Consider the following 25,537-nt stretch of genomic DNA (forward strand, 5'->3'; position numbering starts at 1 on the left):
GAAACAGTTTTTGATGTGGACCCTGTAACTTCTCCATTCCCCCCCCCCGACTCACCCACCCCTTATGTGTTAATCTGCTTCGTTCAGATCTCAGTCAGATGTGAGTGTGTTGCACCAGCAGAGTGTTTAGCCAGGTCACCCTAGCGTTGGCCGATCTGGAGGATTCTTCTGGTTTTTATTTTTGTCTCTTCACCTGTTTGATTCAAATCCACCTGAGATGAATCACAGCAAGGCTGAAGACGAGCCTTTTGAATATGCCTATTATGATTATTCAGACTGGTACACAGACAACGCAGAGCCAACAGAACCACCTAAAGAGTGAGTATTTTAGTACTCATGATGTATGGGGCTGAATAATTAATTACATTGGAGAGAAAAAATAATTAAATGTTACTTCTTGTGCCCATTTTGTGCCATTTAGGGCGTAAGCAGTAATGGTTTAATTAAATAACACTAATGCATCGATGCAGAATGTGACTTATTTTGATTTTGGATAGTTCGGGTGGTTTTGTGTTTAGAAGATGACAAAAAATTAAATATTTAACCGGCTTATGTCCCTTTTTGTCACAGAGTAATCTTACCATGTGACCCGACAGCAGATGACAGGCTTTTTCACATATGCATACTGTCCATATCTGTAAGTACAGTACATGTTAAATGTCCGCTTATCTCTGATAATTGTTCAGATGTTTTTAAATGTATCTGACGATCAGTTGTTAAACTGTGTTCTCATAAGGCTTTAGAAGTGACAAACCTTAGCAATAATGGAGTCTTATTGAATGTTGAATATGGAGTTTATATTAATTATCCATTCTTATGTAAATATTATAATTCTTTTAAAACTCAGTTTTGTCTGTCTGAAATGTGTAGAGGCTCAAATTTCCCAATTTCCGAGTTCAGCCATCTCAGTTTACGTTTCTTTTTGTGTCCGTTTCATCGCATTGTTCTAATTAAATATAATTACAGGCTTGTCAACTTCCCACAATCATGCAAAACATACTAAATAGAGTTAATGGAGTTAACTATCGTCAATAATTTCATATTTACACACAACAGAAATGCACCAAAACAAGCGTGAGATTAGACGTCCGGCTTTTTGCTGTACTTTATAAAGCCAAAAATATCATGGAAATGTGTGATGATATTGTCCCAAAACATGATGTTAAACAAAACTGACAAAGACAGGATATGTAGTGATGTAGGAGAAGTGAAAGTGTTTGTTGAGATAAGCCTGTTTACTCGGACTCTGCTGCTGACTCTCACACAGTGCGTCTCAAATGCCAATGACGTGGGACGGCGTTGCCATAGAGATGACCTCGAGAGTTTGTTGGCAGAGCTGAGTCCAGGTGTAGATGGAAAGTGAGGGAGAGGTCAGAGCGTCGCATCAACATTCCTTCCTTTAAGAGTTTGGAGAGAAAAAAAAAAACAGACCACGACGAGCTAGCCATAACGTGACTGCCAGCCCGACTGTTCCTGGTCAATTCGATCAATATTGGCCATTTCCTGTGAAATTCATCTGAGAGTTCTGAGAGAGTTCTGAGAGTTTGGCTCCTTTCGTCGATGACTGCGGCTTCTATAGTGCTGCCAACTTAATCCAATTTTGCGATAAATCAGGAAAATGCCAGATCCAATCAGCAGAAGACCCAATATCATGAATTCCAATCTGGTGGTTCCACGTCCTCAGGACTTGCAACTTGCGAACTCTCCCATTGCCTGTTCTTCTAGTAGAGAGATTTGACCAAAAGCGAAGAAAGACCATATAATCAATTCCATAATTAGATTCAGGATTGGGATGGTGATAGAGACTCCTGTTCGATTAAAACAAGACAAAGAGCAGCAAGCAAGAAAAAATGAGGGAGTGAGGGGAAAATAGCGTCCTTCATCTCTGAGTGCAAGCAGGTCAAATCACGTTATACGATAAATTACATTTCCGTTTCTCAGACTGACTGTTCACAAAGACAAATTGAAAGTAAACGCATGATATTTTACTAAAACATGCATGTGAGGGAGTATTCAGTGTGAATTTGCAATTGCAACTTGATTTTGGAAGTTAATTCAGTATTGTCCGTCCATATTTCTAAGATCACGGAAAATCGGAGGCCCTACAACATCTGGTTTACGTCACTTGATTTCAACCTTACAGTAAATCATGATAGCATCATGCAGGACTAAAGAGTGAATGGATACCCTTGACTGTGGCAGCAGTGTTCAAATGTGTTTCCTCGGAACATTTTTCCTATAGTTACAGAGATTCAAGCTTTGACAAAGTTTGCTGTTGGAATCAGGTGTTAATTTGTGTAGAAACTAACGAGTGGAAGTAAGGAACACAAATGGAACTCCATTTTGTGGTTGGTTTAGTTACAAAGACATTGATGCCGAGAGATCACATCTCACAACCTTACAGATACATTTCTCATGCCCAGTCACTACTTACTGTAGGTGTACTATCTGTGTTGTTGCATGATTCTTCTCTGAATGGTTCAATCATATGTGCTTGAGTGTAGTTAAAATAGCACTGAAGTTAGTTTTTTGATTGACAGCTGCAAAAGCTCAAGAAGAAACTTTTTTTCCAAAGAGGATGATTTATCGCTGTAAGTTTTGCTATGTTGTGTTACTACCTGCTATATTTCTACATGTTTTATAAGGGCAGCAAGGGTTCTGGAAACAAGTATGGGTTTTGTCTAGAACTGGGCGTTATGGACCAAAATTCATATCTCGATATTTTCTCAAAATGCAACACAATATAAATGTCAATATTTTTTTTTTGACTCGGTAAAGTCTTAGAAAGACTATTCTGGGTTAAATTTGTTACATTTATTAAGCTCCATAAAATGTGCCACTTATGGCTTTTTCTCCTGTAAGGGACAACACGTGTGAGTGAGTTCTGTGGTGTGGGTTGTTTAGGGAAAGGTCTGGATTAGAATGCACTCAGAAATCTATCGAACAGTGCTTTTCATGCTGTTCTGAGAAGTGGCAAACGCAGCAACTCCGGAAATAAGTATTTTAACACAAAATAACGAACAATGATTCATCAGAAAGATGATGTTGAAGCAAAGTTGAAAGGAAATACTAAACGACAAGGTCTGCCATGTTTATTAAGATAATTTATGAATGACATCATCAGAAAAATGTTAATTTCCTGTCATTTTAAACTCAGTTTGAATGTCTTTCTTCACATTGAAGCATTCATTCTAGTTTTAACTTAGAAACCAACTTTAGTTCACTGATAACATCAAAGAAAGATGAAATTGTTTTCTTCCTGTTGTTCTATCTCGTAGCTCGTGGTCATGTTGAAAACTAGACACATTCACTCTATTTTTTTTTTTGTATAGTGATGCACAAACATAAAAAGTCTTTCTTGTAGCTCGTGGTCATGTTGATCTTAGCAGCTCTCACCAGGAAGCACAAGTTCTGCCAGGGGTTTGCAAGAGGATCCTCCAGCATTTTCAGGTGAATCTTTGTATTTTTGAAAGGAAACAAAAACGTTTTCCTCCATGTGTGAACCCTAAATCTTTTTTTTTTTTTTTTGTAATCTCAGTCCGGCCAACTTTTTGGACCAAACTCAAAAAAAAGGGCTGATCATGGCTGTTTTTGGGTTGGTATTTAGTAAGTTGGCCATGCTGGTCATCGCTCCTGATCCTCTTCCCTTCTGCAAAGACACTCCAGCAGATATAAAAGGTAAACTTATTGACATTCATCATTTCTCTTTAGCAGAATGACTAATAGGGCCTTAAATTGACTTCATGTGTTACGGGGTAGGTAATTGTTTGTTTATTTAACTGTATTTCTCCTTGTTTTCTGTCCTGTAGAATACATGAAGATCATTGCCATTTTCTACTACTCGCTCCTCTATTACCCTCTGTTGGTCTGCAGCACCTTACAGCTCAAAACAGGCTACGTTCTGGGGACACTCCTCTCGTTCACTCACTTTGGGGTCCTTGTGTGGCAGAAGTTTGACTGTCCAAAGTCTCTGGAGGTAAAACATCTACATATCTGTTTTATACACACTGACCACAAAACATGTAATTTTCCTGTACTTAAACATAAAAAACCCCAACAAGAATTATTTTTTTCATTATCGTTTTGATGAGTACTATTTAAATCACATTATACTATATATATACTGTATTATGTAGGACTCGCAGTAATATTGGGACTGTTACTGTCATGCCCCATCTCCCCCCAACTCATTGATTTTATATTTTTGAATTGTTTTATTTAGTTGATTGTTTTTGTTTAGATTATGAAGCACACTAGTTGTATTGGACAGTGATTATAGGTTACGAAGCGGTGGATGCACACAGTAGAGCTAAAAAAGAACACCTGACCCAAACACGAATGAAGCCGATGTCTCTTTAAGCTGAAACTGTTTGAACCCAACAGTATTCACAACCGTGCGCTGATGTAGAATGATCCGTTGTGAGTTATAAGGATGACGAGCAGCTTCATGCGTCGCTACACGCTGGCGGTTGAAGCAAACTGTTTATATTGGACGGTGATTATGGGTTACGTAGCGGAGGATGCACACAGGCAACACAGGAGCCAGCTTTGTAGCTGCTGAGGTCCTCAAGTGAAGACGGGAGCATCCGAGCAAGTCCTCTGTATTAAAGAGACGATGCAGCTGATGTATGTGTTTCTCAATATTACAGATTAAAAAGAGAGTTAAAACAACCTGTGCATTCCTGGAAGTCCCTTTTGAGTCCAAGTGTGTAACAAGTATTATGACGGAACAGATTAAAAAAACAACAGAAAATCCCCCTACGGTATAGGGGCAGACATCACAGCGTCAGGGATCAAAATCACACCATAGGGGGTCCCTATGCTCAACAGCGCTGGCGAGAGCCCTGACTTAGTATTTTCTATCTTCACAGATCTATAAGTTCTACGCTCTGCTGGGAACTCTGCCTCAGATGGCCTGCCTTGCGTATCTGTGCATCCAGTTTCCTCTGCTGTTCGTCAAAGGACCTGAGACTGACGAGGTGAGAAAAGGCCTTCTGAGATCAGTCAACCAAAAAAACATTGTTTCTCCTGTGGTTGCACAGCTTTCCTCCTGCCAAGCACGTGTGTAAGATCATTTAAGCCGAGCTCACAGCAGTTCCTGGTGCAGATCAAGTTCCCTGTGTGGATTTCAAATACAAAACAAAAAAAAAAAACAGCCATGCTTAGAATAAGCTGCTTTTGGTTCAACTCAGCATTCTTGGAGCAGATTATGACAAGAGCAGTGACTCATTTTCTCATTTTAAACAGAAAGGTTTCAGTCGATGGCCTGGCCAGTCTTTTTAAATGATCATGGAACCAGCAGCAAAGAAAATACGCTTTCATCCCTTTTTGATTTTACAGGGACTCGGAACAAATCTACAGATTTTAAAATGTGAAGTCATCTTCTTTAACTCTTTGGAAATAGATTATCTTCTCCTTACTGTAAATTGTGAGTTTTGTACCAGTTTTAGTGCTTCTGCTTTCAGTGCATTTTATAAGTTTGCCTACTTTGATAATAGATGATGACATACTAAACAGCCTAAATCATTCCAAAAATACTTAATATGGATTAATTAAGTTAACAAATGAGAAACAAGACGCTGAAGTCTCAGGAGATTTAGCTCAAAGGTGTAGCCTCACGTTTTTTTGTAGTAATAATAATGCATCAGCTTTATCATAGACACTTAAAGTCGCTTTACAGAATTAAGGCATTATTCTTTCACTCTATACTTAGTGGTGGTAAACTAGCGAGGCTGCCATAGTGCGCCATCGGCCCCTCCGGCCACCACCAACACTCACTCACACACTACATTCATACTAGGCAATGTAGGTGAAGTGCCTTGCCCAAGGGTACAATGACAGATACCACTGGGTGACTGCCACCCCACTGTGGCACCTGGAATTCTCAGTGTTCTCCCATCCAACTACTAACCAGGCCCAGACCTGCTTAGCTTCCGAGATCTAACGGGATCGGGCAATGCATGGCTGGTATGGTGAGAGATTTTGCATCATCTTTGACAAGTACATGTGTTTATCTCTTCCAAGCACTTGCGACACATTTAGCCACCCATTTGATAGATAAATTATGGTAAAAATGCAACATATTCTGCCTAAACATGTGAATATATATTCTGTGTCCAGTGACGTGCCATGACCACTAGGGTTGGGTAGGCACGTTGCAAATCGAGACCACCAATGACAATTTAATATGTTTCTGCTGGCAAGTGTTAATCAAACAAAAATCAACATCTTAAACACCATTAAAGAAACATAAAAACATATTTAATATAGCCTCCATACTCTCCCAACAACATATATCTTATAAAACGTCAGCTTATCTGTTGTTTGTGTTGGAAACAAAGAAACACAGAGAAAATGACAACAACAACTCAGAACAGCCTCAGTGAGGAGCATCCACAGAGTCAATCCTTCCTTTTGTACCATTCACTGTGAAAAGTATGAAACATGTTCTGACCTTACCTTTGCTGAAGGTCTGGTAGCTCAGGTGTTGGTCTCCATCTTTTAAAAGCTGTCGTTTTTCCTCAAAAGAAAGTTACTTTATCGTCTCTAGCGATGTCATCCACACTGTAGTGTTATCCCGCCCACTAGCCAGAGAATGTAGCAGCTGTAGTGGCCACGCTCTATCAATTCACTAATGCACTCTGAATGTACCTATAGCATTTAAAATACACAAAAGGCAGCGTAGAGCTGCCATTTAACGTAATTGGTTTTTATCTTGGGAAACTGACTGAGCATGCACAAACATGTAAAAACACTCTATTTTATTTATTTATTCAGTTCATTTCCGACATGGTTGCAATCACAGAAATTCATTTTGACATTCAGAGCAAAATCACATCATTGGTTTTTCTTTTTTTTTTTTTTTTTTTTTGTCCTTTTGCATGCCGGAAAGGGCGACGGAAAAAAGCATTATGCTTATCCAGATCCGTCCCCTGATTTGAACACAGATAATTTTACATCAAACCTCGTTTCTTCCCTAGTCAAACATTCACATCTTCTTCATAATTTCATCTTTTCATTAACGTTTTTTTTAATTTTTATTTATTTTTTATTTATTTTTTTTTGTCCTTTTTATGTGATGTGTTCTCGTCTGCAGTCATTGTTCCTGTTGTTACTCCTCCTCACTGTCCTTTTTTTCCGTATCTCCTTGAGCTTTCTTTTCCAGTCGTTGTTTACGTTCCTCCAACTCTCCAAACAAAAAGTTCTTCTTCTCTCGGAGTACCTTCATATCCTCTGAAAGTCGCCTCAGCTTACGATGCATCAGAAAGGCACATGCACATACACATACCCCTATCATTAGCAGGCCAAAGATCATGACCCCTAGCAGATAGATGTCCTCCACATCTTCCACTGTCAGCAGGGAGAGACAGAGGCAGAGGCAGAGCAGCAACGTGCTTTTGGAGGGTGTGGCCTCCTCCTGCCTTACAGCGGAGTGAGACTGTGCAGCTGTACGAGGAAATAGCGCTGTTTAGTAATTTGAAACGCACAAAGTTATAGGTAGGTATAGGTCGGAAATTGAAAAATAAATAATTTATATTTATATCATAATTAAAACAAATAATAAAAATATCAATTCACCCTTGGGTAGGCAGTGCCTACCTTGCCTACCCTAACGGCACGTCAATGTCTGTGTCGTAGCTGTTTTCATTTCAGGAAGTTATTTGCATGATTTCCGTTAATTCTATATAAAATATTATCTTTGGCCCTGCAATTTTGTGTTGTTTCATTTCACAGGAGATCAGTAATAATGAATAATTAACAATTTATTTATGTTTCGCAGGTACATAACTGGAGCTTCTTTAGAAACGTCATACACTAGTATTTATTTTATTACATGATGTACATCATCCTATTGTATTTATTATTTTCCTTCATTACTTCTAACACACTTGGTCAGACCTCATCTGTGTGGCTTTTGTTTTATCACAGATAAAATATTGCGTAAAGTTTTCAATCATATTCTATGTTCAATGTTGTTTCTCTCAGGATCTTGACAGCAGTTATTACACAGACTATGTGAAGTTACTTCTGAAGAAGAAAGGTTTAACTAACAGGTGAGAAAAGATCAAATGATTGCATGACAGAGATTATAGCAGCACTTTAGGAAACAGATGAGTTGGCTTTTGTAAAAAAACTTTGAAGTAATGAATCTGATTGGACAGAATTTAACAGTTTTAACATTATAATACAACATTTAGATTGTGCTTAAACTAATATTTGTAGCATCATTTTTAGAGATAAACTGTATACATGTCATTTCATTTAAATGGGTGATTTTTTGGGTTTTTTTAACCATCATAATGAGTTTAAAAAAACACATTTTCACTGTCTAATGTCTGTTGCAGCTCCTCTGCCTCAGATGAGAAAACACTGGTGGAGAGAATAAAGGAAGTAGTGAAGAGCTACATTTATATTCCTGAAAAAGGTAAGAGTCCCTATACAAATAACCGGCCACTTCATTAGGTACACCTGGCCTTCATCAGGGTGGTCCTTCCAATGGAAATGAGTTAGAGTATCTGCAGGTGAATGCATCTGTCAGCCTGTGATAATAATGGTTTTTCTCTTTTAATGCTACTTAATATTAATTAAAAATCCACAACACTTTGCTTTGAAATATTCAAGTGCCATAAATAATGCCAGCTTTTGTCAGAAATGTAAATAAATGGCTGAATAAATGCAGTTTAACCCCCCTCCTTTTTTTTTTTTTTGCTTGTGACCCACTATTCCAGGGATGGGCAACTTTTTTTTTCACAGCAGGGGCAACAAAATGTGATTTTTGATCTGATCTGAGGTTCACGTTATCAACGTCCATGTCATACGCATTTTCGATAATGACAAATATTTGCATTAATCCATGATAAAAACAAAGGGTTTGTGTAGTTTCCCAATTTATATCCATTTGTTGTCTTTTTGTGTACTTTTCTCTAATTGTGTGTATTTTTGTTCCTCTCGTTTTGTATATTATTTTGTCATTTTGTGTATGTTTTTTTTTAAGAGTTATTTTGTGTATTTTGTTTGTTGTATTATTGCAGACATGGGATATGTAATGGGATATGTATGTAGGATATGTAAGTGTTTATTATAATGCATCTGTTTAATTAACTAATAAACCAAAATAAAAAAATAATTGAAACTAATAATTGGTTTGCGTAACCATGTACCTTCCTTTTGTCTCTTAGTTTTCCATTTTCCGCTCAAGTTGGCGGTAACACTTTTTGTGACCTGCGTTGCAGTTTACCACGTGAGCTTTCACTTTTCACACGTGACATCATAAACACATCCTCTGTTTGGTGTTTCTTTTATGTTATTTCTTTTGTTTTGCCGATAGACTGCTTTATTGTTGGTGGTCCTGGTTGTTCCCACGCTCCACATCGTCCGGGCTGGTATCGATGAAAACATCGCTTTTCTCCTGCTGGGCTTTGGCATCATCCTGTCAGACGACAGGATGGAGGTGGTCCAAATCGTCATTTTCTACACGTGGTTGTTGGAAGGTAGCTGGGTCTTACTTCCTGTTAGCATTCATCTATGTGCGTTCAAAGTAAACATGACACTGACACACTTACTTCCGCTCTCAGTGTGCTACCTCTGTGCAATGACCCTGTCCTGTCTGGTCAGTATTGTCATGCTCATGAGATCCATGGTCCTCCACAGGTAGGTGTATGAGATGTTGCTTTATTGCATGAGAGTTACAAACCAAACACAAATTAGGACAAAACACAATTAATCTTGAGCAACCACAATTAAAAAAGCAGTTAAACAAATGTGGACGACCACAAACGTACAGCAGGGATGGACAACTATATCGCAGCAAGGGCCACAAAAATGTGATTGTCTGATATGACCACCATTATTAGGGGGGGGTAGTCTTGTTTGCTCCTTTGTCATTATGTGTTTTTGTTATTTTTGTGTTCTTGCGGTAATTTTTTCTATTTTTCTGGCATTTTCGCTGTGGATTTGTGTGTTTTTGGGGTCGCTTTCTGGTTTTTTGTTGTTTTCTGTGTTTTCCTGTCATTTTGTGTATTTTTGTTAACAGTTTTTGTGTCTTTGGAACTATTTTGTAATTTGTCGATGTTTTTGTAGTAATTTTGTTAGTTTAAGACGTTGCTGTGTCTGTCTTTTGTTGTCATTTTCTGTTTCATTAGTCATTTTGTGTGTTTGTGTACTTTGTAATATATTGGGCTTTAAATTCCTTACAACTTCTCGAATTACAAATTTTGGAGATTTGCCTTGGGGGCAGCAACAAATTAGACTGAGGGCCATATGTGGCCCCCGAGCCACCAGTTGCCCATGTCTGACGTACACACTGGGGCTGGGCTGTAGCAAGATTTTCATGTTCTGTTTCATATATATATATATATATATATACTGTATATATTCATATGACTCCATTAAAACAAACAATATAATAAATGAGAGACTTTGTAACTGATTAATCTCATAACATTATTTGACACGAGAAGCAACATTTTTCCAATTTGTGTCGTATTACACAAGTGACTTTGGCTCAAATGGCCTTTGTTGTAAAAACACACGCACACGCACACGTACACACACACACACACCAATGCTCACAGGGTCAAAGTGTGATGTATATCTTTATTATGTCTGAAAGGGTGAATTCTTGCTTTCTGGCTGCTTTTAATTTTTATTTATTACTTTTACAAATTAATTGAATGTTAGCCGCTCTGATGCTGCTGATGTAATTACAGGATTTCCCCACTTAGGAACTCAGAAAGTATCAACTTAAAAAACTCTAAATGAACCTGAATGAGCGCTAGTGTTAACCCCATGCACAAAAACAAACAGTATGTAAAGGGTTTGACACTCCTGTCTTATTTGTTGTGGTTAAATACTGTTTGGATGTTGCTTGCTTTACTAAACTGGTTGTATCTGTTGCAGGTCAAATCTAAGAGGACTTTATAAGGGAGACATTTATAACATCTATAACACACAGAAGACCATGAGTCCGTCTAATGTCGGCGTCGTCTGTTGGATGGGTTTGACAGGATACCAGGCTGCCATTGCTTGCCTCGGTAAAGAGAATTAAAGTCACAAATAAAGCCTAATTCCTAACCTTAAAACATACTTAAGCAGGACATGTAGGTATACAGGGAAGCAGTTGTGGGTTTCAGGTTGCTTTTTTCTTTGAGTGTGAAGGTTTTTGCCTGGGGCTGGGCTGTCACACTCATTTCAGCTCAGGGGCCGAATACAAAGCAGTTTGATCTCAAGTGGGCCGAAGATTTTATGCGGGAAAATGTGTAATTTCAACACTATTGTGCCCTAGTTTACACTTCTATGTATACATAAAATACAAAACATGTAAGAAACCCACAAAATCCAAACAATAGGGATATATATCAGTCCCAACAGGATCTTAACTTTAAATCAACTTTAGATTGTGTGACCAATTTATATTTAATAAGGGAAATATCACATAATAATTTGAGGAAAATTGAAGAATTTTGTAAGAATTTTGAGCTTTTTCAACTGTTTAACATTAAAAATGACTGCCACCATGCGATAAAAGCACCAGAAAAAATGTGAGCCCCTGCAAATATTGTCTAGTTTCATTTACACAATAATTCATGTTTTCACCGTCATTTTTACCTTCTCCTGCGGGCCGAATTAGATGCTCCAAAAGGCCGGATTCAACCCCAGGACCATGAGTTTGACACATGTGGCCGACGGGAACCTCACATTTTAGTCATAAATATTAAATATGTCTACATTTATTTCTAAAAAACAAAAATACACACATTTGAAGTACTTTTTTCAACAGCTTTCCACCAGGCTTCTCCATATGTGTTTTTTTCTATTACTACTTTATATATTTACATTTTTTTTCAGGATTTAAAATGAAAACAGTGGGATATTATTTATTCTATGTTTAATGAAGAAAAAAACAAAAAAAAAAAAAAATCTGTGAACTGCTTTGAAGCATTTCCCATCAGGAGTGAAGCAGCAGAGATAGTTAATGAAATATGTTGTCATTGTTTCTACTGTCGGGCTGCGACTGATTCCTGTGCTTTCCTGACAGGAATGGTCATCCAGACCGTTGTGTTTTTCATTTGCTTCCTGTTTCTGGTCTTTTTGGTCATCATCCCCGTCTTTTACCAGCGTAACCTCATGGTCTTTGAGATAGCTGGAAAGGCATGGTGAGTCCTTAGCGTTTGTTCTGCATTATTTTTTCATTGAATAACAGATAATTTAATTTGTCTTCACCATGTCCCTGTCAGGCCGGCCTGGGTTACTGTAATACTGGTTACGGTGCTGCAACATGTGGCGGCTAGGTTTGCTTTCATCAAGAAGGATGCAGGAACAAGAGACCTGAAGAACAGGTCTGTTGTTCAGATTTAGGCTGCTTCTGATGTGGTTTCATCCAGTAGTGGATGGTGTGTGAAATATGAAACATTGTGGGATTGGGAAGACCGTAGAAAAATGCAAAGGCGACACCGAAGCAGAAACATTTTCTCTAAGAAGTGTTTTTACTTAATTTTTACTGGCATTTCTCATGTTTCTTCGCCAGACGAGGAAGGCAGTGATTCGCTTGACACCATTTTTAATCTGGTTTCTTTATAATGTTCCCTGTAATATGATATCCATCTTTGAAACATTAAATTTGTCCGTGTTTGGGTGTTTCCGTGGAAAGCCAAAATATCAATATTCGCCATTGTTTTGGCAAAACCTTCAATCTGTGAAAACACCAGAAATGTCACTTTGGCAGAGTTTTTGTGGTCCGTGATTTATTCTCTGACTTCAGCCATCAGCCGCACACTGTTTAAGGGAGAGTAAAGATCCCTTACGAGAGCTTTTCTTCTCTGCTTCACTGTCTACTACCAAACTGCAGAGTTGGAACTGTCGCCCCCTGCAGTCAGATTATTTTTATCTTCTTTTGGTAAACCAAAGAGCTTTACATTGACATCTTTAACTTTTCCTGATTATTCAGAGCAACCAAAAGCATCACAAATTGTAATTTTGACCTAAAAATCTGCTAAATGACATGAAAAGCTGGCTGAATGATTCACTCCAATAGGAAACATTGGGATGTTTACAGGCCAATGGGGTGAGTGACATCATCAATCACGTGACTCAAGATGGCAGAACACAGATTCTAAAATTGTTAAAGTAGTCCCATTTTTTATCAATTAATAACAACAAATATGGTGCAAAATAATGTGTTTTGTTAGGCATAGATCTTCTAATAAGGACATTTCAAAGATTTTAGGCCACATTTGTAAAAACAGTGGAGGATCCCTTTAAGGAAGGTCTCATCTGGTATGGTTTTCAGAGAGAGCCTCTACCTCCTGACCTACCTGCTGTTCCTGGTCAATGTGGTGGTGGGGCTGATTGTTGGAATATGGAGGATCGTGATCACAGCCCTATTTAACATCATCCATCTGGGCCGCATCGACATCAGTCTTCTGCACCGCACTGCAGAGTCCTTTGACCCAGGTACAAACATTAAAGCACAAAGAAGAGCTGCCACCAACCACGCCTCTATTTGCTCCGCCCAGCTTTCCAATACTACAGCCACTTCCTGAAAGTGGAAGTGAGTCAGACACACCCGGTGTTGAAGGCCTTCTGTGGACTGATGCTGGACCTGATGATCGAGGGTGGTCGAGTGGGACAGAAGATCCGAGATGCAGAGGAAGGTAGAAGCTGAACAACAAACAGAATATTCACAACTCGTGAAAATAGGCGGAGTTACCCTAGTGGTCAAAAGTTTTCATTACAGTTTTCCCAAGTTAATTTCTTAATATAATATACATGATTTACAATTACATTAAGTGCCATGAAACAGTGAATGGACAAAATATATAAGAATTCATTTGTTGTTCATTTAGAGATACTAGTAATTTTTTGGTGCTCGGGTCATGTGACTTGGTTCTTCTCTTGTTGCTGAATTCGTCTTCACAATGTAAACGGTGAACCGACACTGCACCCAGCAGTTCATGTATGGTTGTTTTTCAAAGTTTGACAAAATAATTAACTGTTTTTTGCTGTGATGGTTGTGTCTTAGAATGGCTTACATGGTTGAAAACATAAGATTCTAAGCTTTCAAACGGCATTTGGTACTTGTGATATGCTGCTGTATTTGAGAAGCATTTAATCCCTTAAGAGCATGAACGAGTGAGAACATGCATTTTGACCCGTATTCGGGACGATGGATGTAAACGGCGAGTTGACGCAAATTTTTGTACTCAACATGATCAATTATGTCACTAATCATTTTTGCATTATTGTATTTGTTACACACAATGTGTTTGGTGCGAATCTCGAGACGTTTCATATATTTACTTCCTTTTTTTCGTTTATCCCCCCCGGCAAGAATCTCAAACTCCACCTATGGCCCATTTGTTCTCGTTCAGGGTCGAAGGGTCTTATGGGTTTTATCTCTAGAGATAAACTAGTCATTAAATTCATGTGTTAGAACTAAAACTTTGTTCCTGAATTAGAATCCTTTGAGGAATTGGATTATAACCCTCTCATTGGTCCTGGACCTTCAGCCACTCAGTACATTGTCTTGTTCTCCTTCAGCCTGCTCCTCCTCCTCCTCCGTGCTTTCAGGCAACCCAGAGAACCGGCCCAGCAAGACCACTAACAGTCGGAGAGTCCGCGCCCGCTGGCAGCTTCTCTACACGCTGGTCAACAACCCCTCTCTGCTGGGCTCAAGGAAGCACTTCCAGACCACGCAGCTTAACGGCACCCCCAACCCAAGCTCCAGGAAGGAATCCAACAAGGCCGTGGCAGAACCAGCTCAATCCACCGACGTCCCAAAAGGACCAGAGAAAACTGACTGAAGTCCTTTTGCTGTTCTGTGTAGATCAGATCAAAGACAGGACAGAAACGCCTCACCATCAACTCCACCTCCTGATAGACTTGGAAGGACCCCTAAAGGCCCTTTCACAACTGTTTGACTCCTCTGCAAAGATCACCTCCACTTGTAGAAAGATCTGAATGTGAGCATGTGAGTTTTTCTGCTGGATTCTCTCTCCTTGTCAATGAAAACGCTGCTGGGAATTACCCAGGTGTATTTATATTTGCCCTCTAGTGGTTAGAGAAGTCATGGCAGGTAAAGGTGGATATTTGGATCAGGATGAGGTGGTTAGTTAGATTAGCCACTGAGATGTTTACTACTGTACCCATAAACATAAACAAACAAAACAAACTGATTTTGAGTGGTTTCATTATTTAGTCCCAGCATCCAGTTTTTGATTCCTGAAATACAAACAAACAACATGGTCAAAGCTCAATGGCCAGAGGCAAAAACTGGAAATGCAGCCGAATAAAGCGCGCACACACACATATATATATATAAACACTAGATGACACAAGCGGGATTCGCCAGCGTAGCTTAATGGCGGCCATCTTACCTCAGACATCTAACGTTCTGACATTCTGACGCTCTACAGTAGCTGTTGGAATGTGAGTTATCAGCTTAAACAAAAATACCTTAACTCGATGAAATATTGACGAATTTACAAACGGTTTTCCTTATTACAAACCTTATTATATGTAGGTATGAACTAGGATTCTTGTACATGTTGAAATCTCCGCTTGCCGTTTGAAAATTGAGCAAGTTAGGGTTATTTAAATAGTACATGCACCAATGACAGCTGTCTGAGGTAAGATGGGCGCCGCGTTTTTATTATTGCTCCCCATTGTATAACAGTGCCGGTATGTCATCTAGTGATCATATATATGGTGGTTTGCCTCCACGCTATGTCCCGCCCAACAAAATACGTCACAATGTTTACAAACAATTAAAGGGTCTATAGGGTGGTTCACAAAATTAATTTTCACCAAATTTTGCCAGATCGCTTTTTTCCTTCTTTCAACTGACGTTATAGTCAATTGCTGCACTTTTAAGGGGGAGAAACTTTTTTCCAATGTTGACAATGTTTTCTATTTTCAGGAATAGTGTTTGAACTGTTGTAATGTTCTTACTCATTTAGTATAACTACAGAGAAAAATTATCAATGACCATTCTTATATATTGTTAAAATTTCTGATATCTGTGAAAGTTATGCATTCTTTGGTTGACAAATAAAAACAGGCAAATTATGTGTCACCCTTTACTGATGTTATTTTGGCAAATATTTTTGGTACAAATGTTCAAAATGTCATTAGAAATAAGGAAAAATGTGATCTAGCAAAGTTTGGAAAACTTTTCATCATAGCATCCTAGTGTGAACCACCCTAGTGTACAAGGAGGCCCATATACAGTGTATTTACCTTTTATTGACCCACAGTTTTCCACTATTGTCGGCTAAAATAAGCTTTCTGTGTATATTTAAACTACCAGAACAATTCGACTCTGGGAGGCAACCGGGACGGGTACTTTCCCCATTACATTACATCCAGGCACGCAATCTTCTGCCTATCCAGGCCCAGGCCGTGGGTCCAGCGGTTGGGCAGCGACTGTATCTTCTTTGCTTTACATCTCCCTCATGTTCCCACCACCTAATAGTGAGTCAGTGTTGGGCTTGGCCCTCTTTGCGCTATGAATCAGAAAAGACGTTAAAAATAGCCACAAAAGTCGCAAAGATGAAACACCCTCATGAGTCATAATCCATATGTGGTGATTGGTCAAGAGCAGGCTCAAAAGTGCTTGAGATTATTTATTAAAATGCTCAATGCTTTAAGAACATAATAATGTAAAATACTCAGCTGAAGCAAACAAGAACACTTCTGCTCTTGATGAAGGTGGTGGTATTTTTCTTCTGTCCTATCTGCCTGCTTGTTTTGTCTGCTGCTATTTGGAGACTCTTTGTGTATTCATCCAAAACCGTGTCCATTTTCACCGGGATGTTAACAGATGTGACACTCTGTCCTCACTCTCCCCTCTCCCTACCCGTACTACCAGCTGAACTCTCGGCTCTGAAACATAACATGTGACTTATCAGAGCAAAGTTTGATTCTACGTCTTCTCTACTTTGGTTTTCCTTTTTCCTGGTTCTGTACTTTGTTTCTCTTTTTGAGAATTCAGTTCATAATCTGTTTTTTTTTCACGCTCATCTCTCCTTATGTTGTTTTCCCTTTTTTTTCATCTAAATACGGGGCACCTCCAATGCCCTTGGCGACCCACAGTTCTCCCGTTCTTGTCGTCCATGTTCTCTTTAGACGGGATGATACTGAATTTTGTGTAAAGCACTTTGTGGTTTTTACCTGTGAAAAGCACTCTATAAATAAAGGTTGGTTACTTACTTAGTTTCATTTACTATTAAAATGGGTAATAGAGGCTTAAAAGTGTTAGACCTGAATCGGACTGTTTTTGGCGTTATTGCTCCACTATACAGCCATAATGTTAAAACCACCTGTATGTTTGGTGCCTGTGCAGACCTTTAAGGATAAGGACTCCTTGAGACCTCTGAAAACGTTCTGTGTTTCTGTCACCAAGACTTGACAAAAAAACGAAGTCATGGAAGTTGTGAAGTAGGGCCTCAGACAGGGAACAAACTTCCTTATCCCAGCAGATAAAAGAAAACATCTATTGGAGCCACAATGTTTTATCAAACATTATTTAAAAACTAAGAAATTAACCATTTTTTTTAATTTTTTTTTTACATGTTCAGACTTTATTGAGGCACATTAAGGATTTAACAGTGACAGTATTGACTGACTACCTGTAACAGTCAACCCTGTGTTGATAAATACAATAAGCAGCAGCATGCAAGTCTTCTAAAACAGTGGTCCACAACAGGAAGGACACATGACCGAGATAAAAGAGGGAGCAATTTCACACACATACTCATCGGTGAGTGTGTGTGTGCTGACCAGTGGATGACGGTGAATCAATGTCCCATATTGAACTCTCACTGGTGCACATTTATTTCAACACACCAGTGCTAATACAGCTCAGAGCTGAAGCACACAATATTGTTTACTTCCTAAGCTATCATCTGAACTCACTGATTGGAGATCTTTATATGTTTTTACTAAAAAAATACACACAAGAAAACACATTTGTGTTCAATTGAGTTCAAAGCACTGCCCCAGTTTAAGGAGTGTTTTCTATTTTACTGTGATTATCAATATTGGACTGGAAACATTCCCTTGTATATACTGCGGCATATAAATAATAACACATTTTATCAGTAATGCACTTTACATTAAAATCAATCTCAAAGTGCTACAGGTTATAAATTTAAAAAATAGAAGAATATATAGAAGAATATATAAATCTGCTGCCCATTACTCACAAAATGAGAATACTATTGTAAAGGAGCACTGGGATAGGATTAGTAGGACTTGAACCCATGATTTTAGCACTTAGAGGCTGTCGCATCAATCATTGTCCTTTAGTTCTGATTCAATTAAAATCATTTGAAAAATGAAACGTGTACTTTTTAAAAAAACAGAATGAATTTCCATCATCCTGTGAATGTATATAACAACAAAATTACACAAAATGACAACAGAAACACACTAAATTAACAAAAAATAGAAAAGACAACTAAGCATAAAACCAAACAAAACAGGAAGATAAAGAAAATGACAACAAAAATACACAAAATTACTCGAAAACCATACAAAATGAACAGGCAAATACTCAAAATGACAATAAAATAACAAAACCTGATATAAAATGACAATGAAAATACAAAAACAATAAATACTAAAAGTTGCATTGGACAACTAAAAGTACACAAAAATGAAAACTATTTACAAAATGACAACAAAAACATGCAAAACCCAATGTTTTTTTCCTGCCATTGGTCATTATTCCAAATGCTGACATAATTGTTAATTCATGTGACCCTCAGATCAGACAATCACACTTCTTCTGTCTTGGTTATTGGCGTGTTCCAACCAACTTGAATAGGTGCAAATTGCCACCTACTGTACTGGAGTGTGTTGAAAGTGGACTGACTGTGAGGCAGTTCCCTCTAGAATCACAGTATCCAGAATCACATTTGTTGCTTTCACTCTGATTTAGGGGTCACAGTTAACTACTTTATTCTATCCAGACAAGGCTGATATAACCTGGTCAGAACACCAGTCTATTCCAGATGTGCATGTTTACACTTTTTTTTGGCTGTTTAGAGAAAGCTATCCACCTATATCAGTATTGTGGGACGAAATAAAGTTTCAAAATAAAATCTAAATGTTTCCTTTTCTCAACAAGCTTTGGTTTCTTTGTTTTCTGTTCAGGTCTTCGGGTTATTTTTTTTTATTCTACTGTTTTGATGTGATTAATTTGATCAGATAGTAACACGACTTGTTCAGCTCTATTAAAACTAGAGTCTACCTGACAATACAACTTGTTGCTAAAAGAGCGTGCATGAGAGTTACAGCTGCCGACCACAAACTACGACCTACTGATGTGACGTGATGTCTCTTGAGAGGTTTACTGCTTCTGCCCCCAAAGGCAGTCGATCGCTGGACTCCGATTCCGCCTCACAGTCCTCTAAGTTCACTCTGCACTGGGACAAACACAGAGAGTCGGTCACTACACTCTCTTCTGTCTCGGCCTCTTTCTCTCCGTCTCCGCTCTCACTGTCCCCTTCTTTCTCTTCATCCAGATGGCTTTCTTTAAGCCTTCTCTGGAGCTTGGTGTGAGTTACGCGGAAGTTTGAAGTTAGATTTCCCTCCACGTGGTATCGGTTTTTGGCCTTTAGGATCAGCCTATAGGTCTTACTGCGGTACTTGTACACCAAGTGGAAGCAGGTTGCAGCAAGTAGGGGCACCGTAGAGATGGTCAGGAGGAAGATACTGACGGATACAATGATGAGCAGGTTTGTCACTCGTCTTCTAGTGGTGAACATCACCTGGACCTCACAGTCCTCCTCTCGGTAGGTCAGACACAGGGAGTAGTTAGTGGCAGGTCGCAGCCCACTGAACAGATACGTGTTGATGCTGTCTTTGATCTTCGACCACTGCACAGCGGAGTGTTTTTGGTCAGCAGCAGCACACAGGTACAAACCGCCAGATGGAGCTTTTGCTGAGGCATCTGGAAGATCCTGCTTCTCACCACTGTCATCAACACGTTCCTCACTTGAACTTGAGGATTGTGGGATGAGTCGATGATTGAGTCGCACTCTTGCTTCAGTTTCGGACACTCCCAACACGATAACACCAAAGTCAAACGTGAGCAGGCGGATGTCATCTAAACTTGTGCTAAAATTATGATCAGATACATATCTAGTGTTTGCTGTCAAGCCACATTTACTGGAATTTGAAGCACTTCTTTTTGTCTTTTCCAAAGAAGTACTGACGTTTTCGGTTATAGCGTTGAATGCAGTCGTCACAGAGTCCGTTTCAGATGGTGGCACCAAATCCGAGGCTGGTATTTTCTTTGTTGTTTGGTGTATAGATGGGTCTGTGTGCTGGTAAGGTATCTCTTTTTCCTCCATTGATTGTGGTGATGCCACCACTTTGACTGTTACAAAATCCTCTGCACTGCCAAGTTCATTTGTGGCAAAGCACTTGTATTTGCCGCTATCTTCCTTTCTAAGGTTTGAAATGAGAAGAGTTCCATCATTAAAGACTGTAACTGGACCCATGGAGTCCTCTGTAAACTCTCCGCTTGAGTCAATGTCAATAAACTGAAGAGGAAGTTCAAGCTTTGTGCGTTTGCTGTGAATGCTCCATGTGACCTCAGGCTTAGGGTTTCCTTTAACCTCACAAGTTAAGACCAGTTCAGTGTCTTCGTACAAGTTTCTGTTGTGATCGTTTGACTCAGGTCGTATAATGACTTCTGGGCTTATACATTTTGACTGAGCCAAGTTCCCCATGGGTTGACCGTTGAGTTTCTTGGGGGTTGCACAAGTGATGAGTTTCTTGTCAGGTATGGAGATGGTGCTGGTTGAAATCCAGTCTCTGAACCATTCCATGGAGCAAGTACATGCAAAAGGGTTTTTGGCAATCTGCAGATGAGACAAAGACACCAAACCGTCAAACGTTCCTTCAGCAAGGCTCACAAACTTGTTATTGTTAAGTCGAAGGGAGCGCAGCTCTTTCTGGTTGTCGAAGGCATCCCTTGGCAGACTGGACATCTCATTATGGTTTATCTTCAACAAATGCAGCCCTGTTAGATTGTGCAGATCCCCCCAAGGAAAGTTCACTATTTTATTGTGGCTGATGTCCAAATTACGCAGACGAAGCAACTGAGCAAAAGTTCCTCTCTCTATGAAGGCTATCTTATTGTGGGACAACCACAGAGACATCAACCCAGTGGCTTTATCAAAGCTGCTAACAGACAGTAAACCAATCTTGTTGGCAGAGAGACCGATGGTGGTGACGTTTGGAGGGAAACCATCAGGGACTTGAGATAAGTCTTTAAAAGAGCATTCAGCAAAAGGTCGACTGTATTTATTTGAGCAGGTGCAGAGTTCAGGACAGCCGAGAACAGGAGGGAAGACGGCAGACGTCCATAAAGTCACCCAGAGGAAAAAGACAGCTTCCATTTTCTGCATCTGCAACACAAAATCAATCAATAAGGGTGAGGGGACAAGCCCTGATTTTCTGATAACTAACCTCCGGACGACCTTTTTTATTTTCTACTCAAAGCAGGTCTACATACTTTTCATAAAAATATCCAAAACAAGCATGAAGCCCCAGTCCATTACTAGGACAGTCACAAACAATCACACTTTTAGTTGAAATAATTCAATTCATTGGTAATGTGCTTTTTAAAGCTGCTGAAGATTATATAAATATTCTTTAAATAAAGACTTAGTGTAGGCCTAATAATACAAAAAAAACAACATTTGCTCAAAAAAAGATATAAAAAGTTTAAATTGCTGCTCAGCTGTAAACACTCTCTTAAGTTTTGTGCATTGCATTGTGGGATGTGGAGTACCGTAGACTGATGCATGGAAGTGTTTTTACTTCATTCTTACTGTGATTTCTTGTATTTTCTCCAAAAGCTCTGCTATAGTGACTTCCCAACACATTTCTGGTTATTTCATGGACTGACAGCAAAACAATGGTGGATGTTTATTTTGGAGCTTACGCTGAAAGATCTGAATCCGACCGATATTGAATGTCTTGCGGAGTGACGTAATATCACAGGGAATACCGGGAACAAACTAGAAGAAAAAAGGAGTCAAGCTATTTACTGTAGTCCTTGTCTCGTAAAAAACAAGAATTCACAGTAAGAATGAAGTAAAAACACTTCAATGCGTCCGTCTGTGGGACTTTACTTAGGATTCCTATTCAGTTTTCTGTATGTAAGTTTTTATTGGAATGACTATGGACTTATCAGCACCTTGAGATGACTTTGTTGTATTTTGCGCTATATAAATAATATTGAATTGAATTGAATTAAATTCTTATTCATGGTGGAGTTTATATATTGCATTGTGCAATATTTTTTCTAATAGTTATTCATGCCTCTGGCTCTGACATATAATTAATAAATGTAGAAAATCTGTGTGAATCAGAAACTGGTAACACTTTACTTGAAGTTTTATACATAAAGGCTGACATTACGCTGTTATTATTATTATATTACACCTGACATTACCCTAACCCTTCATAACCCTAACCCTTCATTACCCTAACCATTCATTACCCTAACCCAGGGGTGGGCAACTCCAGTCCTCGAGGGCCGGATACCTATGACTTTTAGATGTGCCCCTGCTCCAACACACACGTTATCATGCTTCTGCAGAGCTTAATGACAACACATTGGTTTCAACCAGGTGTGTTGGAGCAGGGACACATCTAAAAGTCTCAGGAATCCGGCCCACGAAGACTGTAGTTGTCCACCCCAGCCTAACCCTTCATTACCCTAACCCCACTATCCCTCCACCTAGCCCAAAAAATGCTATCATAGCTCCAAACGTGTCATAATTTAGCAAACGACAATTAATAACAGCCTTCAATAACAATGTAATGTCAGCCTTTATAAAACTTCAGGTAAAGTGTAACCAAAAAACTGAACTGTATTCTTTTTTCCTGGCGTGTGTTTTGGACGTTTAGTGCAACTTCTTTTTTCCTCTTCAGTTTTCATGTTTTTAATCTGAGAGAAAACACTGATTGATGTCTTTTCTTCTACTAAGGAAATAGGATCAGTGAGTTGTATTTTCTTACATTGTTAAAAATAAACATTTTTTTTAAGATGTTGGTGGCAAAGCCTTAGCTGTATAGAATCCCTGACTACAGGAAAAGCCCTGATGAGATGCACTTGAATTCCTGCTGTATCACAGTCTGACGCATCAGGTTTCACACATCGCAGCAAACCCTGGCTGCTGTCCTTGGTGCTGAAGAGCAGCACCAGTAATAAAGCTTCACAGACCAGAGTAACTGTGCAGGACGACCTTACCTGTGTGCGGTAGTTTATCTTTTCTCCACACCAGTCAGCTGATGCTCGCAGTGCAGTGACATCCTGTCTGTCTACAGGTTCTCAGACAGTCTGAGTCTGTGCACGCGTATCCTGCCCGGTTTGTGTGACGTGCTCGTCCTCCACAGCCCATCCCATCCCATCAGACAGAGCAGCTGCACCCACATCTCCACAGCCTTTTATTAAAGGGGAAAGCACCACTTTCATTTGTTCTGCTTCTGACGTTTCTGCAGCTTCAAATAATAACTTAGCTCATGCATCATCAATACACAAAGCTTTCTGTTTTTCAACCTTTTGGAGCCAAGGTACATCTTTTCATTGAAAAAAAAAAAAAATCCAAGGCATATGGAGGTAGATTTGTGTCTTTATTATTCAATAATTAAAAAAAAACAAAAAAACTTTTCAATCAAAAAAAAAAAAAAAAAAAAGACAAAAATGTACATTTGATTGAAAATATTACATTTTGATTCAAGTGATTTTCCTTTTGGTTGAAAAGTGTGTTGTAAATGATGTGGATAATGAAGACACAAATCTAACTCTATAAAGGCACACCACCAACCGAAAATGTTTTTTAAAAAAGAAACTTTTTAGCCTATATTTACAATATACAGTCATTCTTTGTATCAAAGTGGCTTGAATAGGAATCAAATAAACACAAAAAAGAAATGTTTTCAGGAATCAAATGAGCAACAACAAAATCTATTGTGATTTTTTCACAACAAAAAGTGCAGTTAACAATATGCAGCAATTCTCATCAAAGTGTCTTGAATACAAAAAAATAAATAAAATAATAATAATAATAATAATAATAATAATAATAATAATAATAATCTTTCAAGTTTTGCATACTTGATACACGTCACGGGAGGGATGAAAGTAAGAAAGCCCAGATGTTTCTGTGAATCTCCTTTATTCCAGCAGAGGGCAGTGTCTGCAAACAAACTCATGTTCGTTCAGTTCAGTCTCAAGTGGTGAACCAGAAAAACACTGTGTTATTGTTTCCTATTTTAACATTTCCACATGTAAATGACATATGTAGATACATTTCTTAGGTTGTAATATATGCAGTTTAATAAATCAGTTTGCTAGTTTGATAGAGAAAATGAGTGGGAAAACATGGATTATGAGAAATGTTTTAGATGATTTGCATCAAAGTTTGACTTTTAAACAGATTTACTTTGATGTGTAAGTAATAAATTACTTTGGTTAATGTTGACCTAAGTACAAATGTGGTCAAATGTTTGTTATTTCCTTATTCTAAAACACTCACACCACAGAGATCATGTAAACTATAAGATATAACGTGGCCTTCCACGTGCTTTGTTATGAATTCCTGCTCTTTGAGACTTCATGTCACTGCCTCAGCACCAGGTGATTGACATCTACTGAAACACACGCCTCTGGTGGCGTTTCCATCCTCAGAATCACTAGAATATGATGATCACTGTTTTCACAAGCGCTATGGATCGAACAGATCCATGCATTCATACCCAGTGATTATTGAATGCATGTGCACGTCTTTTTTTATTGGTAGCACGTAAAATACAATGAATGTTGTAATCATGTCTCGCATGAACCATTTTAAAATCCCCTTTTTACTTTTCAATTCATTAATTTTCTATTGAAAATCCTATTTTAAAGAGCTTGTCATTAGAAATGATTATTATGTAGTAGTAAAATAGATTTTGGTGTGTCCCCCCCCACCCCCCAGGGTTATCAATTAAACCCAAACCATTTTAGTATTTACATGCTTACATTTATCATCATGAAACATGGCATAAATGTCCATTAATGATGATAAACAGACATACAGCTGAGTGCCTGATGACAACCCATTTGTAACAGATGCGTTTCTGTTGCTCTGAGGGTTTGGTTTTTAGTCCTTAAGATACAAAAAGACCAAATACTTAAAATGTGCAAGCTCGGCTATTGATTCTCTGCCAACAATACAATACTGTTGATTTGGGTTGAATGTGTGTGGGAGGATGAATGGTGCGTAGTCTTGACTGTTCTTGGCTCAGAGCTTAGAAGATGGATCGATGGAAAAAGTGGGAATCCAGCTGGTTTGAGCCACAGGGTGGCATGGATGTCTCTTAAAAATGTCAAACAAAAATGAAATCCTTTCCAGAATATAGACCAGCCATGGACAACTGGTGGCCCGGGGGCCACGTGTGGCCCTTGTCCAGCCCCCCAAACAAAATCCCTCAAAAATTGTAATTCAAGAAGTTGGAATGAATATGAAGCTGA

The 25,537-nt window shown here is 38.8% G+C and overlaps 2 protein-coding genes across 2 annotated transcripts; one reads left to right on the plus strand and one right to left on the minus strand.

The window, feature by feature from the left end:
- The first annotated feature begins 114 nt into the window (after positions 1–114).
- Positions 115–14,861, plus strand: LOC114458192 (receptor for retinol uptake stra6-like). Its single transcript, XM_028440512.1, has 17 exons — positions 115–318; positions 571–637; positions 3,365–3,450; positions 3,539–3,678; positions 3,810–3,976; positions 4,872–4,979; positions 7,987–8,054; positions 8,346–8,425; positions 9,180–9,241; positions 9,329–9,491; positions 9,576–9,651; positions 10,900–11,033; positions 12,038–12,155; positions 12,237–12,338; positions 13,289–13,452; positions 13,515–13,652; positions 14,569–14,861. The coding sequence occupies exons 1-17, from the start codon at positions 218–220 to the stop codon at positions 14,799–14,801; spliced, it is 2,007 nt and encodes a 668-aa protein (XP_028296313.1). The 5' UTR covers positions 115–217; the 3' UTR covers positions 14,802–14,861.
- Positions 14,862–18,740: 3,879 nt separating this feature from the next.
- LOC114458180 (immunoglobulin superfamily containing leucine-rich repeat protein 2-like) lies at positions 18,741–23,404 on the minus strand. Its single transcript, XM_028440484.1, has 2 exons — positions 23,273–23,404; positions 18,741–21,419 (listed from the first exon to the last, which is right to left on the minus strand). Exon 2 carries the CDS (start codon positions 21,417–21,419, stop codon positions 19,320–19,322), a length of 2,100 nt encoding a protein of 699 aa, XP_028296285.1. The 5' UTR covers positions 23,273–23,404; the 3' UTR covers positions 18,741–19,319.
- Positions 23,405–25,537: the final 2,133 nt, after the last annotated feature.

This window comes from Gouania willdenowi, chromosome 3, assembly GCF_900634775.1.
Source record: "Gouania willdenowi chromosome 3, fGouWil2.1, whole genome shotgun sequence".
NCBI lineage: Eukaryota > Metazoa > Chordata > Actinopteri > Blenniiformes > Gobiesocidae > Gouania > Gouania willdenowi.

What these genes read in the sequence shown, in the direction of transcription:
- LOC114458192 (XM_028440512.1), top strand. Translation starts at nt 218, where the DNA reads ATGAATCACAGCAAGGCTGAAGACGAGCCTTTTGAATATGCCTATTAT. An exon ending in AAGAAAGGTTTAACTAACAG is followed by an intron (nt 8,055 to 8,345) that starts GTGAGAAAAGAT and finishes TGTCTGTTGCAG; the next exon opens with CTCCTCTGCCTCAGATGAGA. An exon ending in CCTGCGTTGCAGTTTACCAC is followed by an intron (nt 9,242 to 9,328) that starts GTGAGCTTTCAC and finishes TTTTGCCGATAG; the next exon opens with ACTGCTTTATTGTTGGTGGT.
- LOC114458180 (XM_028440484.1), bottom strand. Translation starts at nt 21,419, where the DNA reads ATGCAGAAAATGGAAGCTGTCTTTTTCCTCTGGGTGACTTTATGGACG.